The sequence below is a fragment of the Notolabrus celidotus genome, unplaced genomic scaffold (assembly GCF_009762535.1).
Source record: "Notolabrus celidotus isolate fNotCel1 unplaced genomic scaffold, fNotCel1.pri scaffold_190_arrow_ctg1, whole genome shotgun sequence".
NCBI lineage: Eukaryota > Metazoa > Chordata > Actinopteri > Labriformes > Labridae > Notolabrus > Notolabrus celidotus.
Genome location: NW_023260048.1, coordinates 55,922 through 75,000, shown reverse-complemented (window position 1 = coordinate 75,000; position 19,079 = coordinate 55,922). Strand labels below are relative to the sequence as shown.

The window sequence follows — 19,079 nt, the reverse complement described above, 5'->3', positions numbered from 1 at the left end:
AGCTGTCAATCAAACAGCAGACACTGAGACAGCTTTAATGTTGAAAGTTGAACTTCTCCTTGAAGGAGTTTGTGTCAGGTGTTGTTTCTGCTCCACCAGTCACTCACTCACACATTGTTTCACTTCCCTTTAAGAAGCCTCTCATGCATATCAGCACAGAGACACTCATCATACAGAACCAGCTCAAACACATCAAACTACAAATTCAATCCCATAAAAACTACTGACTGCATTTCAGAGCTCTTCATGAGAATCTAAATTAGAACCAAAAGGATGAAAAAGTGAACAAAATGTTAAAAAACGGTCCAAACTGTAACAACTTCTGATCCCACATATCAGAAACCTTCCTGTGCTTTACTCACCAACACAGATAACAAAGTGACTCTGACAGATTGTTTCTCAGATCCATTTAAACGACTCTTAACAAACTGTGGGAGGTTATTCTGAGACCAAGACGCAGCTCCCTCTTTCTTTATCACTTCATCATGGCTGTTTGTTGTTTAGCAAATAGTTGAATTAACAAAAAGAGAAGGATTTTGTCAGTGAAAAAATATTATCATGTGACATATTTATATCAGGTTAAAGCAATGCCATAAGGCCTTTAACGTGAGTTTTTAAAAAGATGACATTGGATGAAAAATAGTCAGGTCATGAAAATCCTTGTTGTTGTAAGTTATCATCATATGTCAGCCTGTGTTGATTCAAATAAAAAATATAGATTATGCAGGAGATTATACATTTTTAGAGTTTTTTGACACCATGAATTTCCTCTCTCTGACACTTTAACACGTGGTAATTAAAGGGTTAATTATAATATTAGTGAAGATTCAGTACGTCTCATTAAAACTGAAGTTAATTCAAATATCTTTTTATAAATTGGAAGGATTCATCAATATATGACAGATTTATATCAGGTTAAAGCAATGCCCATTATTGGTCGCCTTAAGGTCTTTAAGGTGAGCTTTTCTTAAGGCTTACAGAGGATTCAAATCAAAGATTAAATATTCAAAATGTTAAACAGACGGTGGATTTTTTAGAACCTCCAAGTGTTTTAAAGTGTTTCAGTTTGAGAGGAACGCTTCAAGATGTGTTCAGTAAAGCTGCTCTGAGTTTAGTTCCACGGCAAAGGAGACATAAAAACAGAACTACTCAAAGTCATGAGGAAATATCGTCCTGAATGAAACAGAAAAACACTAAATGTAAATGAATATTTCACTTGAAGCTTTTAGTAGTTGGACAGAAACTTACTTCCAACATCCAGTCTGGTTCCTCCACCAAAAGTCCACCACAGTGATACAAAGTCATTGAGGCGCCGTACAAAAACCTGTGACTGTAGAGAGACCCGGCTCTCTGACTCTGACTGAACTAAACCTACCAGCCCTCAAGATGGAACTCCTTCATCAAAGTAAGACAAGAACTCAGTGACTCATTAAAAACTGCTCAGCCTTTAAAGTTATTCAATTTAAACTCTCTTTTTTTTCTGCAACACTTTAAACTTTCAACGTGAAGTTTGTCTGTTTTCTTAAAGAATTCCCATTTTGAACAAAAAGCGAAGTGATTCATCTCCTACAGATTTCACATTCAAAACAAAGAAGCTCCTGAAACAATAAAGAGTTCATATTTGACTTACTTCCAACATCCAGTCTGGTTCCTCCACCGAACGTGAGCCACAGTGATACAAAGTCATTGAGGCGCCGTACAAAAACCTCTGACTGTAGAGAGACACGGCTCTCTGACTCTGACACAAACACACTCACTGAACGTCTCTGTTCACAGGATTTATTTCAGATTCTATTCAATCTTTAAATCAAACATTGTGACACATTTTACATTTTTTAGATGCTTTTTTTAAAATTATTTGATTAAAATGGAGATAATTTCTCAAAAGGATTTCTGCAGACGTTTGAACCTAAATCCTAATGAATTTAAATAATAATCTCTTTGATATAAAACTGTTTAAAACAGGGTTTCAAAGTGCTGAAGACAAAGACTCAAAGGTTCTTAATAAACTACAAACAGATCCACAAAGTCAGAGAGACATAAAGGAAGATAAAATGTCATGACCATCAAATAAGAAAGGAAATAAAAGAAAGTTTGAAGAATAAAAAGAAGAAAAGAGAAAAGATTAAAACAATGAAAAGATCAGAAATATAAACTGATAGAATCCTGCCAGTGATACGGCCTGAAGAAGAATCAAAACATCTGGATTAAAACACGCTCAGGTGACATCTCCAGTGAAAGCACATCCATTCAAATGTGTTTTTAAAAGAGATTTCAAAGAGGAGAAAGAAGTTGGGAGTGTGATCTCCCCGGGGACGTTATTCCAGAGAAGCTCTGACAGGAAAGACCCGCTCACCTTTGGTCCTCCACTGTGGGCAGAGCCTCAGCTGAGGACCTCGGGGTCAGACCGGGGTCTAGAGCGTCCTTATAAGTCAACAATAAGATCTGTATCAGGAGCCAATGGAGGGAACCTGAAACAGGACTGATGTGGTCTTTGCAGACGTCCTTTCAATACTGACATTAATTAATCAGTCCATTGATAAACGTATCATTAGTGTCAATTAAGACCCTGTCAGAGCATTTCCATAGAGAGCCACTTTGCATCAGCAGCACCATGCTCCAGTGCTCTGGGAGACTTTATAGTCCTGAGAGTTGAACACTGGATGACTGACAGCTGTCCTTCATCACAACAGAAGACACAGAAATCCTCCTCCTCCTCCTCCTCCTCCTCCTCATCAAAATCATGACTCTGATCTGCGTCCTCATCTGGACTCTCCTCTGCTGCTGCTTCACAGGTAAAGTCCAGAGAATCAAACTCCTCTCCTCTATGAACATCCGTCCCTCTGAAATGAAGCCCACAAAACCCTGACGCTGCTTTATGTTTCTGTCTCTGTATCCTCAGAGTCCAGAGGACAGGTCACAGTGACTCAGCCTGCAGCACGGAGCTCTGCTCCGGGAGGCTCAGTCACCATCTCATGCAGGACCAGTCAGAGTGTTCCAAGCTGTAACAGTGCCAACTGTTTATCCTGGTACCAGCAGAAAGATGGAGAAACTCCTAAACTGCTTATTCGCTACACCAATGAGAGGATGTCAGGGATACCTGGGCGTTTTACAGGCAGTGGATCTGGATCTAGCTTCACTCTGACCATCAGTGGAGTCCAGACTGAAGATGCTGCAGTTTACTACTGTCTGAGTTATCACAGTGGGCCTCTGTTCACACAGTGAAAAAGCGTCGTACAAAAACCTCCCTCAGTCAGACTGAACAGAAACTGAACTGACAGCTGCAGCTGGAAGCTTCTGCAGAGACTGACACACTTCACTGAAGACACACACACACACACACACACACACACACACACACACACACACACACACACACACACACACACACACACACACACACACACACACACACACACACACACACACACACCATAAAATCCTCCTGTATGCTGATGATATACAGTTACTCTTTACAAACCCTCATGTCTCTCTGATTCTGTCCATACAGTTCTTCAGTTCATCCTTCTTTCTCTTTAAAAATACTCTTTTAGAGAACTTTGAGTTTATATTTGAACAAACTCATATGACCTGTTGAATTCAGCAGAAGTCCAAACCAGAACAAATACAAGTAAATCCAGTGAAACCCAGTGGGCTGCCCTCATCTATGATAAGTATCTACAGTCTGGTTTATTGTCAGGGTCCGGCCTTTATAGGTTTGAACTGGAGTCAGATTTAACACACTAAGTTGTCCGGCATATTGAGATATCATCGGCAAAATGTCAGGTGGAAAAAATACCAGGGGTGTCCGGATACAACTTCTCACTTCTGATACGACACCGATATTGCAGCCTTGAGTATCGGCAGACACCGATATCGATCAGATAGAAAAGGCTTGATCAAGTGATATTACTCAAACAGAGAACAACAGTCAGCAACAGCAGGTATGAGAAAAACTGACCCATGTATTATTAAGCAATGTGTTACATCAATGTTAACCTTATACATAAGAATACACTACAACTGAATAGAATACATTAAACATAAATTAGACGACTCTGAAAAATGACCTCATTAAATCCAATCAAAACAAATTATACTTTTAAAGTGCAAAATAACAATTCAAGTTCACTTCAGGTATTTTTCACTGTCAGTATATGGTGGGAACCAGTGTTCATTTATGCAGATATGTTAGATTTAGTCTTAAGGAGAAAATGCATGTTAGTTTTAGTCACATTCTAGTCTTTGATTGTTGACAAAACATTTTCTCTCTTTAGAATAATTCATAGTGGATCAGATATCAGTATCAGGGTTACACCAAGTGTTCAAATAGTCAATATTTCACTCTTTGAACACTTTTGTGTAATATCTGAAGTTAAGTTAAAAACATGATCCTCACAGTGGCCCCAGCCGTGTCCAGGTGAGAGAGGGCTCTCTGAAGGAGGTAGATGACAGCATCATCCACCCCGGTGCCAGGTTGGTAGGCGAACTGCAGCGGGTCCATCGATGGTCTTACCAGGGGTCTCAGGTGACCGAGGACCAGTCTCTCCAGGGTCTTCATCAGCTGCGATGTCAGCGCCACCGGCCTGTAGCTGTTGAAGTCTTTTGGGTGAGGGGTCTTTGGCACCGGTACCAAGCAGGTTGTCTTCCACAGCTCTGGTACCTTCCCCAGTTTCAGGCTCAAGTTGAAGATGTGCCCCACAATCCCACACAGTTCGTCTGCACAGGATTTGAGGAGCCTTGATCTGATGCCATCTAGACCCGCAGCCTTCCTCGTCTTCACCCTCTCAGTTGAGTCCTCACGTGGCTAGTTGAGAAGGACAGGGGGGGCAGGGGGTCTGTATGCAGAGTGTTGACAGACAGGGATCAGTTGAGGTAGGGGGATCAGACACAAGTGGACTAACTAAGGACAGGGTGGGCTAATTTCACACTTTGTGAGTGAGTTAATACTCCAGACACTCACGTGTATCTGCAACATACTGAAGAAGTTAGTGTTTCATGACATGTCCCCTTTAACCCTTCATCACCTCTGTTTCTGATATTAATGTATGGATGAGCAAGAACTTAAAAAAACTGAACAGAGATGGAGAACCAGAAAGAGACCCCTGGTGGAGAGAACACCAACACCAGGAGCTTGGACAGAGCATTTCCATAGAGAGCCACTTTGCATCAGCAGCACCATGCTCCAGTGCTCTGGGAGACTTTATAGTCCTGAGAGTTGAACACTGGATGACTGACAGCTGTCCTTCATCACAACAGAAGACACAGAAATCCTCCTCCTCCTCCTCCTCCTCATCAAAAACATGACTCTGATCTGCGTCCTCATCTGGACTCTCCTCTGCTGCTGCTTCACAGGTAAAGTCCAGAGAATCAAACTCCTCTCCTCTATGAACATCCGTCCCTCTGAAATGAAGCCCACAAAACCCTGACGCTGCTTTATGTTTCTGTCTCTGTATCCTCAGAGTCCAGAGGACAGGTCACAGTGACTCAGCCTGCAGCAGTGAGCTCTGCTCCGGGAGGCACAGTCACCATCTCATGCAGGACCAGTCAGAGGGTTTATGTTTCTAGCCACAACCCCCGTTTATCCTGGTACCAACAGAAAGATGGAGAAACTCCTAAACTGCTCATTTACTCGGCTAGCTATCGAGCATCAGGGATTCCAGATCGTTTTACAGGCAGTGGATCTGGATCTAGCTTCACTCTGACCATCAGTGGAGTCCAGACTGAAGATTCTGCAGTTTACTACTGTCAGAGTGCACACTACATCAACAGTCAGCTTGTGTTCACACAGTGAAAAAGCGTCGTACAAAAACCTCCCTCAGTCAGACTGAACAGAAACTGAACTGACAGCTGCAGCTGGAAGCTTCTGCAGAGACTGACACACTTCACTGAAGACACACACACACACACACACACACACACACACACACACACACACACACACACACACACACACACACACACACAAACACACACACACACACACACACACACACACACACACACACACACACACACAGTATCATATCAAACACACACCACCATAAAATCCTCCTGTATGCTGATGATCAGTGAGGGTCAAAGTTCAAATATCTCTGAACGTATTTTCACAAAGCATGAGGTCAGTCAAGAATGCATGGGTGAACATTCTGCTCCGTTCTGTTTCTCTAGAAAACATGATTTCAGATCTCCAAAGTCTACCATGAAATCTAAACTAAGTTACTCCAAGCACAGACAAGTTTCCAATGTTCCTCTGGAGTCAAAGCAGTGTGTGAGCTCCAGACCTCCACATGCTCTCTCAGGTTAGATGCTGATGTTTTGGAGGCTGTGATGAAGATCAGAGATTTACAACAATACAAACAATCATTCTTTATTTCAAAAAGCTCAAACGTGGGTTTAAAATACGGCCGTGGTGCTCAGGTAGAGAATCATCATCCTTCTCAGTCAGAGCCATCATCACCACGACTACATGAACACACTGATCTGAAGAACGTTTGATCTACGCTCAACAGAGGTACGGCTACACCACTGAGACAAACCAAACACAAGGACACCAACAGGTTACGGTCTTTGGGATCTGATTTCAGAGAAGAAGATTCATCAGCTGACTTCAAAGTAAGAGTAGTGAGTAACTAGAGCTCTGATAGAAATGTAGAGGAGTCAGAAGGAGGAGATTTGTCTTCAAATGGAGGAAAAGTAAAAAGTCCAAACTAGAAGAAATACGAGGAAATCAAGTGAAACCCAGTCGACTGCCCTCATCTACACTGAACTAAAATACAGTGGCTACAGAAAGTATTCAGACCCTTTACTTTTTCTACAGTTTGTTGTGTTACAGTCTTATTCCAAAACACTCAAATATCTCATGTGCATAATATATATATATATATATATATATATATATATATATATATCATACACAGGCAGCCAGGATGCTGAAATCTCTCTATCTTCTCTATCTGCCCCCCCTCCCCATAGTACCGCCTGCATGGACTAAACCTGGACTCTGACCCATAAATGCGTGATGGCTTTATGGACATGAGGGTTTTATAAAGTAGGACTGTTTATCATCAACATACAGGAGGATTTATGGTGGTGTGTGTTTGAGAAGATACTGTGTGTGTGTGTGTGTGTGTGTGTGTGTGTGTGTGTGTGTGTGTGTGTGTGTGTGTGTGTGTGTGTGTGTGTGTGTGTGTGTGTGTCTTCAGTGAACTGTGTCAGTCTGAATGAGGGAGGTTTTTGTACGACGCTTTTTCACTGTGTGAACACTCTCTGACTGTTGATGACATGATAACTCTGACAGTAGTAAACTGCAGCATCTTCAGTCTGGACTCCACTGATGGTCAGAGTGAAGCTAGATCCAGATCCACTGCCTGAAAACCGTCCAGGTATCCCTGACATCCTCTCATTGGTGTAGCGAATGAGCAGTTTAGGAGTTTCTCCATCTTTCTGCTGGTACCAGTATAAACAGTTGGCACTGCTACAGCTTGGAACCCTCTGACTGGTCCTGCATGAGATGGTGACTGAGCCTCTCGGAGCAGAGCTCACTGCTGCAGGCTGAGTCACTGTGACCTGTCCTCTGGACTCTGAGGATACAGAGACAGAAACATAAAGCAGCGTCAGGGTTTTGTGGGCTTCATTTCAGAGGGACGGATGTTCATAGAGGAGAGGAGTTTGATTCTCTGGACTTTACCTGTGAAGCAGCAGCAGAGGAGAGTCCAGATGAGGACGCAGATCAGAGTCATGTTTTTGATGAGGAGGATGAGGAGGAGGAGGAGGAGGATTTCTGTGGCTTCTGTTGTGATGAAGGACAGCTGTCAGTCATCCAGTGTTCAACTCTCAGGACTATAAAGTCTCCCAGAGCACTGGAGCATGGTGCTGCTGATGCAAAGTGGCTCTCTATGGAAATGCTCTGACAGGGTCTTAATTTACACTAATGATACGTTTATCAATGGACTGATTAATTAATGTCAGTATTGAAAGGACGTCTGCAAAGACAACATCAGTCCTGTTTCAGGTTCCCTCCATTGGCTCCTGATACAGATCTTATTGTTGACTTATAAGGACGCTCTAGACCCCGGTCTGACCCCGAGGTCCTCAGCTGAGGCTCTGCCCACAGTGGAGGACCAAAGGTGAGCGGGTCTTTCCTGTCAGAGCTTCTCTGGAATAACGTCCCCGGGGAGATCACACTCCCAACTTCTTTCTCCTCTTTGAAATCTCTTTTAAAAACACATTTGAATGGATGTGCTTTCACTGGAGATGTCACCTGAGCGTGTTTTAATCCAGATGTTTTGATTCTTCTTCAGGCCGTATCACTGGCAGGATTCTATCAGTTTATATTTCTGATCTTTTCATTGTTTTAATCTTTTCTCTTTTCTTCTTTTTATTCTTCAAACTTTCTTTTATTTCCTTTCTTATTTGATGGTCATGACATTTTTATCTTCCTTTATGTCTCTCTGACTTTGTGGATCTGTTTGTAGTTTATTAAGAACCTTTGAGTCTTTGTCTTCAGCACTTTGAAACCCTGTTTTAAACAGTTTTATATCAAAGAGATTATTATTTAAATTCATTAGGATTTAGGTTCAAACGTCTGCAGAAATCCTTTTGAGAAATTATCTCCATTTTAATCAAATATTTTTAAAAAAAGCATCTAAAAATGTAAAATGTGTCAGAATGTTTGATTTAAAGATTGAATAGAATCTGAAATAAATCCTGTGAACAGAGACGTTCAGTGAGTGTGTTTGTGTCAGAGTCAGAGAGCCGTGTCTCTCTACAGTCAGAGGTTTTTGTACGGCGCCTCAATGACTTTGTATCACTGTGGCTCACGTTCGGTGGAGGAACCAGACTGGATGTTGGAAGTAAGTCAAATATGAACTCTTTATTGTTTCAGGAGCTTCTTTGTTTTGAATGTGAAATCTGTAGGAGATGAATCACTTCGCTTTTTGTTCAAAATGGGAATTCTTTAAGAAAACAGACAAACTTCACGTTGAAAGTTTAAAGTGTTGCAGAAAAAAAAGAGAGTTTAAATTGAATAACTTTAAAGGCTGAGCAGTTTTTAATGAGTCACTGAGTTCTTGTCTTACTTTGATGAAGGAGTTCCATCTTGAGGGCTGGTAGGTTTAGTTCAGTCAGAGTCAGAGAGCCGGGTCTCTCTACAGTCACAGGTTTTTGTACGGCGCCTCAATGACTTTGTATCACTGTGGTGGACTTTTGGTGGAGGAACCAGACTGGATGTTGGAAGTAAGTTTCTGTCCAACTACTAAAAGCTTTCTGTCCAACTACTAAAAGCTTCAAGTGAAATATTCATTTTCTGTTTCATTCAGGACGATATTTCCTCATGACTTTGAGTAGTTCTGTTTTTATGTCTCCTTTGCCGTGGAACTAAACTCAGAGCAGCTTTACTGAACACATCTTGAAGCGTTCCTCTCAAACTGAAACACTTTAAAACACTTGGAGGTTCTAAAAAATCCACCGCCTGTTTAACATTTTGAATATTTAATCTTTGATTTGAATCCTCTGTAAGCCTTAAGAAAAGCTCACCTTAAAGACCTTAAGGCGACCAATAATGGGCATTGCTTTAACCTGATATAAATCTGTCATATATTGATGAATCCTTCCAATTTATAAAAAGATATTTGAATTAACTTCAGTTTTAATGAGACATACTGAATACTCACTAATATTATAATTAACCCTTTAATTACCACGTGTTAAAGTGTCAGAGAGAGGAAATTCATGGTGTCAAAAAACACTAAAAATGTATAATCTCCTGCATAATCTATATTTTTTTATTTGAATCAACACAGGCTGACATATGATGATAACTTACAACAACAAGGATTTTCATGACCTGACTATTTTTCATCCAATGTCATATTTTTAAAAACTCACGTTAAAGGCCTTATGGCATTGCTTTAACCTGATATAAATATGTCACATGATAACATTTTTTCACTGACAAAATCCTTCTCTTTTTGTTAATTCAACTATTTGCTAAACAACAAACAGCCATGATGAAGTGATAAAGAAAGAGGGAGCTGCGTCTTGGTCTCAGAATAACCTCCCACAGTTTGTTAAGAGTCGTTTAAATGGATCTGAGAAACAATCTGTCAGAGTCACTTTGTTATCTGTGTTGGTGAGTAAAGCACAGGAAGGTTTCTGATATGTGGGATCAGAAGTTGTTACAGTTTGGACCGTTTTTTAACATTTTGTTCACTTTTTCATCCTTTTGGTTCTAATTTAGATTCTCGTGAAGAGCTCTGAAATGCAGTCAGTAGTTTTTATGGGATTGAATTTGTAGTTTGATGTGTTTGAGCTGGTTCTGTATGATGAGTGTCTCTGTGCTGATATGCATGAGAGGCTTCTTAAAGGGAAGTGAAACAATGTGTGAGTGAGTGACTGGTGGAGCAGAAACAACACCTGACACAAACTCCTTCAAGGAGAAGTTCAACTTTCAACATTAAAGCTGTCTCAGTGTCTGCTGTTTGATTGACAGCTGTGTGCTCCCTGTCCTCTAAGCTGATTGGTGTCTCCTAGGTGATACGCGTCCCATCCTGACGGTGCTGCCCCCCTCCGATAAGGAGCTGCAGCAGGGGAGGGCCACGCTCATGTGCCTGGCCAACAAGGGCTTCCCCTCAGGCTGGAGTCTGGCCTGGAAGGTGGGCGGCGGCGGCAGCATCAGCAGCATCAGCGGGGAGGAGAGCAGGAGCCCCGGGGCGCTGCAGAAGGACGGCCTCTACAGCTGGAGCAGCACCCTGAGGCTCACTGCAGACCAGTGGAGGAAGCTGGGCTCTGTGACCTGTGAGGCCACCCAGGGCTCCCAGACTCTGGTCTCACAGTCCCTGAGCAGAGACCAGTGTTCCCAGAACTGATCTGACTCACTGGGACCCTGATTGTGTTTGTTCTCTGTTCCTGCTCTCAGTCTAAACTCTCTGTCTCTGGTTCTCTCTTTCAATCATGACATGTTTCATGTTTCAACATTTCACTGTTTCTACTCATGCTGATGGATTCAATGTTTGAACACAATAAAGATTTTATTATGTGTATCATCAAAGTGGCGTGCATTTTCACTTCCTGTCTATCATTCCCTTCATATATAAGAAGCTTTAGTCGAATACAGACTTCTTTAAAACTCTAACAGAAACTTCCTCTCATGTAACTCACCTTCAAGAAGATCCATGTGTTCTGTTCATGTATTATTAAACTGCATAAAGAACATTCATCTGAAAACATCTGATATTTCTCAAGATAACAAAATAATCAGGGTATCATCCACATAAAGACAAATACAATCCATGAAAATCCAGATTTTAATTCATATAATGTTGAAGGATGAAAGACTCAACTCAAGAGAAGTCTTTCTTTTTCAGCTCTTAGTCAGAAGATTCACTCATTGTTGTATCAGCTATGTCCATGCATGCTCTAACTGTATACATGCTTTATATATTATTAGAAATATGTAGAATTACACACTAAAGGGAAATATATTATCTGTGTGGTCAAGCTCATTAAGTTGACTTTGGACACTCAAGTCTGACATTTGGTAATAAATATCAAATTTGACTTGAAATGGAAAGAAATGTAAATATTGAAGCAGGTTATTTTCATATCTTGGTGTTTGTATTGTTAAATTCTGAACTATAGATCAGTGGAGAGTCATGATGTGATGCAGAGGTCGATGATCTGATTTAACTCCCATCAGAAACTCAAAGCAGAAGTCTGGAACATGTGGATGTAAAATTTGGAGAACAGGGAACATTTTATGAGAGGAAGAAAATTAGAATTTTGTGGCAAATCTGAAAATCAAACTTTGACTCAAAGCCACAGACACACCTTTTAATGTAGACTCAATATTTTAATAACTTAACTTGTCTCCAACACACTGACCAAATTTGGGGGGATCAGATGACGCCCCTGGAAGAAGTTTATTCAAACATGGATGTTCTTCATCGCCAAAATAACACCTTAATATTAAATTAACATTAAATGAGCTGACGTCTTGTTGTTGTTTTTGAGTATGGGTTCAAGAGGCTTATTTTTTTGAGAGGTCTTAAAATGTTAAATATGCAAACTACATTTCATACATGAGGAGAAGATAACCTCAGTAGGGACATTTATGTGGACAGAATCAGAGAGACATGAGGGTTTGTAAAGAGTAACTGTATATCATCAGCATACAGGAGGACTTTATGTGTGTGTGTGTGTGTGTGTGTGTGTGTGTGTGTGTGTGTGTGTATGTGTGTGTGTGTGTGTGTGTGTGTGTGTGTGTGTGTGTGTGTGTATGTGTAAGTGTGTGTGTGTGTGTGTGTGTGTATGTGTGTCTGTGTGTGTGTGTGTGTGTGCGTGCGTGCGTGCGTGCGTACGTGCGTACATGCGTGCGTGCGTGCGTGTGTGTGTGTGTGTGTGTTTGTGTGTGTGTTTGTGTGTGTTTGTGTGTGTGTGTGTGTGTGTGTGTGTGTGTGTGTGTGTGTGTGTGTGTGTGTGTGTGTGAGTGTGTGTGTCTTCAGTGAAGTGTGTGTGTGTGTCTTCAGTGAAGTGTGTCAGTCTCTGCAGAAGCTTCCAGCTGCAGCTGTCAGTTCAGTTTCTGTTCAGTCTGACTGAGGGAGGTTTTTGTACGACGCTTTTTCACTGTGTGAACACATCCTGACCGTTGATGCCATGAAGACTCTTACAGTAGTAAACTGCAGCATCTTCAGTCTGGACTCCACTGATGGTCAGAGTGAAGCTAGATCCAGATCCACTGCCTGAAAAACGATCTGGAATCCCTGATTCTCGACTGCTAGCCCAGTAAATGAGCAGTTTAGGAGTTTCTCCATCTTTCTGTTGGTACCAGGATAAGTAGTGATCACCACCACTATCAGCTTCCAGAGCAGGACTGGTGGTACATCTGATTTGTGCGGAGCCTCCCGGAGCAGAGCTCACTGCTGCAGGCTGAGTCACTGTGACCTGTCCTCTGGACTCTGAGGATACAGAGACAGAAACATAAAGCAGCGTCAGGGTTTTGTGGGCTTCATTTCAGAGGGACGGATGTTCATAGAGGAGAGGAGTTTGATTCTCTGGACTTTACCTGTGAAGCAGCAGCAGAGGAGAGTCCAGATGAGGACGCAGATCAGAGTCATGTTTTTGATGAGGAGGAGGAGGAGGAGGAGGAGGAGGAGGATTTCTGTGGCTTCTGTTGTGATGAAGGACAGCTGTCAGTCATCCAGTGTTCAACTCTCAGGACTATAAAGTCTCCCAGAGCACTGGAGCATGGTGCTGCTGATGCAAAGTGGCTCTCTATGGAAATGCTCTGTCCAAGCTCCTGGTGTTGGTGTTCTCTCCACCAGGGGTCTCTTTCTGGTTCTCCATCTCTGTTCAGTTTTTAAAGTTCTTGCTCATCCATACATTAATATCAGAAACAGAGGTGATGAAGGATTAAAGGGGACATGTCATGAAACACTAACTTCTTCAGTATGTTGCAGATACACGTGAGTGTCTGGAGTATTAACTCACTCACAAAGTGTGAAATTAGCCCACCCTGTCCTTAGTTAGTCCACTTGTGTCTGATCCCCCTACATCAACTGATCCCTGTCTGTCAACACTCTGCATACAGACCCCCTGCCCCCCCTGTCCTTCTCAACTAGCCACGTGAGGACTCAACTGAGAGGGTGAAGACGAGGAAGGCTGCGGGTCTAGATGGCATCAGATCAAGGCTCCTCAAATCCTGTGCAGACGAACTGTGTGGGATTGTGGGGCACATCTTCAACTTGAGCCTGAAACTGGGGAAGGTACCAGAGCTGTGGAAGACAACCTGCTTGGTACCGGTGCCAAAGACCCCTCACCCAAAAGACTTCAACAGCTACAGGCCGGTGGCGCTGACATCGCAGCTGATGAAGACCCTGGAGAGACTGGTCCTCGGTCACCTGAGACCCCTGGTAAGACCATCGATGGACCCGCTGCAGTTCGCCTACCAACCTGGCACCGGGGTGGATGATGCTGTCATCTACCTCCTTCAGAGAGCCCTCTCTCACCTGGACACGGCTGGGGCCACTGTGAGGATCATGTTTTTAACTTAACTTCAGATATTACACAAAAGTGTTCAAAGAGTGAAATATTGACTATTTGAACACTTGGTGTAACCCTGATACTGATATCTGATCCACTATGAATTATTCTAAAGAGAGAAAATGTTTTGTCAACAATCAAAGACTAGAATGTGACTAAAACTAACATGCATTTTCTCCTTAAGACTAAATCTAACATATCTGCATAAATGAACACTGGTTCCCACCATATACTGACAGTGAAAAATACCTGAAGTGAACTTGAATTGTTATTTTGCACTTTAAAAGTATAATTAGTTTTGATTGGATTTAATGAGGTCATTTTTCAGAGTCGTCTAATTTATGTTTAATGTATTCTATTCAGTTGTAGTGTATTCTTATGTATAAGGTTAACATTGATGTAACACATTGCTTAATAATACATGGGTCAGTTTTTCTCATACCTGCTGTTGCTGACTGTTGTTCTCTGTTTGAGTAATATCACTTGATCAAGCCTTTTCTATCTGATCGATATCGGTGTCTGCCGATACTCAAGGCTGCAATATCGGTGTCGTATCAGAAGTGAGAAGTTGTATCCGGACACCCCTGGTATTTTTTCCACCTGACATTTTGCCGATGATATCTCAATATGCCGGACAACTTAGTGTGTTAAATCTGACTCCAGTTCAAACCTATAAAGGCCGGACCCTGACAATAAACCAGACTGTAGATACTTATCATAGATGAGGGCAGCCCACTGGGTTTCACTGGATTTACTTGTATTTGTTCTGGTTTGGACTTCTGCTGAATTCAACAGGTCATATGAGTTTGTTCAAATATAAACTCAAAGTTCTCTAAAAGAGTATTTTTAAAGAGAAAGAAGGATGAACTGAAGAACTGTATGGACAGAATCAGAGAGACATGAGGGTTTGTAAAGAGTAACTGTATATCATCAGCATACAGGAGGATTTTATGCTGGTGTGTGTGTGTGTGTGTGTGTGTGTGTGTGTGTGTGTGTGTGTGTGTGTGTGTGTGTGTGTGTGTGTGTGTGTGTGTGTGTGTGTGTGTGTGTCTTCAGTGAAGTGTGTCAGTCTCTGCAGAAGCTTCCAGCTGCAGCTGTCAGTTCAGTTTCTGTTCAGTCTGACTGAGGGAGGTTTTTGTACGACGCTTTTTCACTGTGTGAACAGAGGCCCACTGTGATAACTCAGACAGTAGTAAACTGCAGCATCTTCAGTCTGGACTCCACTGATGGTCAGAGTGAAGCTAGATCCAGATCCACTGCCTGTAAAACGCCCAGGTATCCCTGACATCCTCTCATTGGTGTAGCGAATAAGCAGTTTAGGAGATTCTCCATCTTTCTGCTGGTACCAGTGTAAACAGTTGGCACTGTTACAGCTTGGAACACTCTGACTGGTCCTGCATGAGATGGTGACTGAGCCTCCTGGAGCAGAGCTCACTGCTGCAGGCTGAGTCACTGTGACCTGTCCTCTGGACTCTGAGGATACAGAGACAGAAACATAAAGCAGCGTCAGGGTTTTGTGGGCTTCATTTCAGAGGGACGGATGTTCATAGAGGAGAGGAGTTTGATTCTCTGGACTTTACCTGTGAAGCAGCAGCAGAGGAGAGTCCAGATGAGGACGCAGATCAGAGTCATGTTTTTGATGAGGAGGAGGAGGAGGAGGAGGAGGAGGATTTCTGTGGCTTCTGTTGTGATGAAGGACAGCTGTCAGTCATCCAGTGTTCAACTCTCAGGACTATAAAGTCTCCCAGAGCACTGGAGCATGGTGCTGCTGATGCAAAGTGGCTCTCTATGGAAATGCTCTGACAGGGTCTTAATTGACACTAATGATACGTTTATCAATGGACTGATTAATTAATGTCAGTATTGAAAGGACGTCTGCAAAGACCACATCAGTCCTGTTTCAGGTTCCCTCCATTGGCTCCTGATACAGATCTTATTGTTGACTTATAAGGACGCTCTAGACCCCGGTCTGACCCCGAGGTCCTCAGCTGAGGCTCTGCCCACAGTGGAGGACCAAAGGTGAGCGGGTCTTTCCTGTCAGAGCTTCTCTGGAATAACGTCCCCGGGGAGATCACACTCCCAACTTCTTTCTCCTCTTTGAAATCTCTTTTAAAAACACATTTGAATGGATGTGCTTTCACTGGCGATGTCACCTGAGCGTGTTTTAATCCAGATGTTTTGATTCTTCTTCAGGCCGTATCACTGGCAGGATTCTATCAGTTTATATTTCTGATCTTTTCATTGTTTTAATCTTTTCTCTTTTCTTCTTTTTATTCTTCAAACTTTCTTTTATTTCCTTTCTTATTTGATGGTCATGACATTTTTATCTTCCTTTATGTCTCTCTGACTTTGTGGATCTGTTTGTAGTTTATTAAGAACCTTTGAGTCTTTGTCTTCAGCACTTTGAAACCCTGTTTTAAACAGTTTTATATCAAAGAGATTATTATTTAAATTCATTAGGATTTAGGTTCAAACGTCTGCAGAAATCCTTTTGAGAAATTATCTCCATTTTAATCAAATATTTTTAAAAAAAGCATCTAAAAAATGTAAAATGTGTCAGAATGTTTGATTTAAAGATTGAATAGAATCTGAAATAAATCCTGTGAACAGAGACGTTCAGTGAGTGTGTTTGTGTCAGAGTCAGAGAGCCGTGTCTCTCTACAGTCAGAGGTTTTTGTACGGCGCCTCAATGACTTTGTATCACTGTGGCTCACGTTCGGTGGAGGAACCAGACTGGATGTTGGAAGTAAGTCAAATATGAACTCTTTATTGTTTCAGGAGCTTCTTTGTTTTGAATGTGAAATCTGTAGGAGATGAATCACTTCGCTTTTTGTTCAAAATGGGAATTCTTTAAGAAAACAGACAAACTTCACGTTGAAAGTTTAAAGTGTTGCAGAAAAAAAAGAGAGTTTAAATTGAATAACTTTAAAGGCTGAGCAGTTTTTAATGAGTCACTGAGTTCTTGTCTTACTTTGATGAAGGAGTTCCATCTTGAGGGCTGGTAGGTTTAGTTCAGTCAGAGTCAGAGAGCCGGGTCTCTCTACAGTCACAGGTTTTTGTACGGCGCCTCAATGACTTTGTATCACTGTGGTGGACTTTTGGTGGAGGAACCAGACTGGATGTTGGAAGTAAGTTTCTGTCCAACTACTAAAAGCTTCAAGTGAAATATTCATTTACATTTAGTGTTTTTCTGTTTCATTCAGGACGATATTTCCTCATGACTTTGAGTAGTTCTGTTTTTATGTCTCCTTTGCCGTGGAACTAAACTCAGAGCAGCTTTACTGAACACATCTTGAAGCGTTCCTCTCAAACTGAAACACTTTAAAACACTTGGAGGTTCTAAAAAATCCACCGTCTGTTTAACATTTTGAATATTTAATCTTTGATTTGAATCCTCTGTAAGCCTTAAGAAAAGCTCACCTTAAAGACCTTAAGGCGACCAATAATGGGCATTGCTTTAACCTGATATAAATCTGTCATATATTGATGAATCCTTCCAATTTATAAAAAGATATTTGAATTAACTTCAGTTTTAATGAGACATACTGAATCTTCACTAATATTATAATTAACCCTTTAATTACCACGTGTTAAAGTGTCAGAGAGAGGAAATTCATGGTGTCAAAAAACTCTAAAAATGTATAATCTCCTGCATAATCTATATTTTTTTATTTGAATCAACACAGGCTGACATATGATGATAACTTACAACAACAAGGATTTTCATGACCTGACTATTTTTCATCCAATGTCATATTTTTAAAAACTCACGTTAAAGGCCTTATGGCATTGCTTTAACCTGATATAAATATGTCACATGATAATATTTTTTCACTGACAAAATCCTTCTCTTTTTGTTAATTCAACTATTTGCTAAACAACAAACAGCCATGATGAAGTGATAAAGAAAGAGGGAGCTGCGTCTTGGTCTCAGAATAACCTCCCACAGTTTGTTAAGAGTCGTTTAAATGGATCTGAGAAACAATCTGTCAGAGTCACTTTGTTATCTGTGTTGGTGAGTAAAGCACAGGAAGGTTTCTGATATGTGGGATCAGAAGTTGTTACAGTTTGGACCGTTTTTTAACATTTTGTTCACTTTTTCATCCTTTTGGTTCTAATTTAGATTCTCATGAAGAGCTCTGAAATGCAGTCAGTAGTTTTTATGGGATTGAATTTGTAGTTTGATGTGTTTGAGCTGGTTCTGTATGATGAGTGTCTCTGTGCTGATATGCATGAGAGGCTTCTTAAAGGGAAGTGAAACAATGTGTGAGTGAGTGACTGGTGGAGCAGAAACAACACCTGACACAAACTCCTTCAAGGAGAAGTTCAACTTTCAACATTAAAGCTGTCTCAGTGTCTGCTGTTTGATTGACAGCTGTGTGCTCCCTGTCCTCTAAGCTGATTGGTGTCTCCTAGGTGATACGCGTCCCACCCTGACGGTGCTGCCCCCCTCCGATAAGGAGCTGCAGCAGGAGAGGGCCACGCTCATGTGCCTGGCCAACAAGGGCTTCCCCTCAGGCTGGAGTCTGGCCTGGAAGGTGGGCGGCGGCGGCAGCATCAGCAGCATCAGCGGGGAGGAGAGCAGGAGCCCCGGGGCGCTGCAGAAGGACGGCCTCTACAGCTGGAGCAGCACCCTGAGGCTCACTGCAGAGCAGTGGAGGAAGCTGGGCTCTGTGACCTGTGAGGCCACCCAGGGCTCCCAGACTCTGGTCTCACAGTCCTTGAGCAGAGACCAGTGTTCCCAGAACTGATCTGACTCACTGGGACCCTGATTGTGTTTGTTCTCTGTTCCTGCTCTCAGTCTAAACTCTCTGTCTCTGGTTCTCTCTTTCAATCATGACATGTTTCATGTTTCAACATTTCACTGTTTCTACTCATGCTGATGGATTCAATGTTTGAACACAATAAAGATTTTATTATGTGTATCATCAAAGTGGCGTGCATTTTCACTTCCTGTCTATCATTCCCTTCATATATAAGAAGCTTTAGTCGAATACAGACTTCTTTAAAACTCTAACAGAAACTTCCTCTCATGTAAC

General features: G+C 41.8%; 5 gene segments (V, D, J or C); 3 read left to right on the top strand and 2 right to left on the bottom strand.

Moving 5' to 3' along the window:
• The window catches only part of LOC117808963, a 28,168-nt gene extending 17,118 nt beyond the window's left edge, over window positions 1-11,050 (top strand). The window contains 2 exon segments of the V gene segment in view: window positions 8,820-8,855; window positions 10,534-11,050. Of these exon segments, the coding sequence occupies window positions 8,820-8,855; window positions 10,534-10,868 (371 nt within the window).
• Window positions 1-18,973, top strand: part of LOC117808964 — a 24,443-nt gene extending 5,470 nt beyond the window's left edge. Inside the window, 2 exon segments of the V gene segment in view lie at window positions 16,751-16,786; window positions 18,457-18,973. Coding sequence covers window positions 16,751-16,786; window positions 18,457-18,791 — 371 coding nt within the window.
• The window catches only part of LOC117808958, a 36,786-nt gene that overhangs the window by 555 nt on the left and 17,152 nt on the right, over window positions 1-19,079 (bottom strand). Inside the window, 1 exon segment of the V gene segment in view lies at window positions 1,249-1,286. Coding sequence covers window positions 1,249-1,286 — 38 coding nt within the window.
• The window catches only part of LOC117808962, a 46,123-nt gene that overhangs the window by 15,214 nt on the left and 11,830 nt on the right, over window positions 1-19,079 (bottom strand).
• The window catches only part of LOC117808966, a 51,811-nt gene that overhangs the window by 27,551 nt on the left and 5,181 nt on the right, over window positions 1-19,079 (top strand).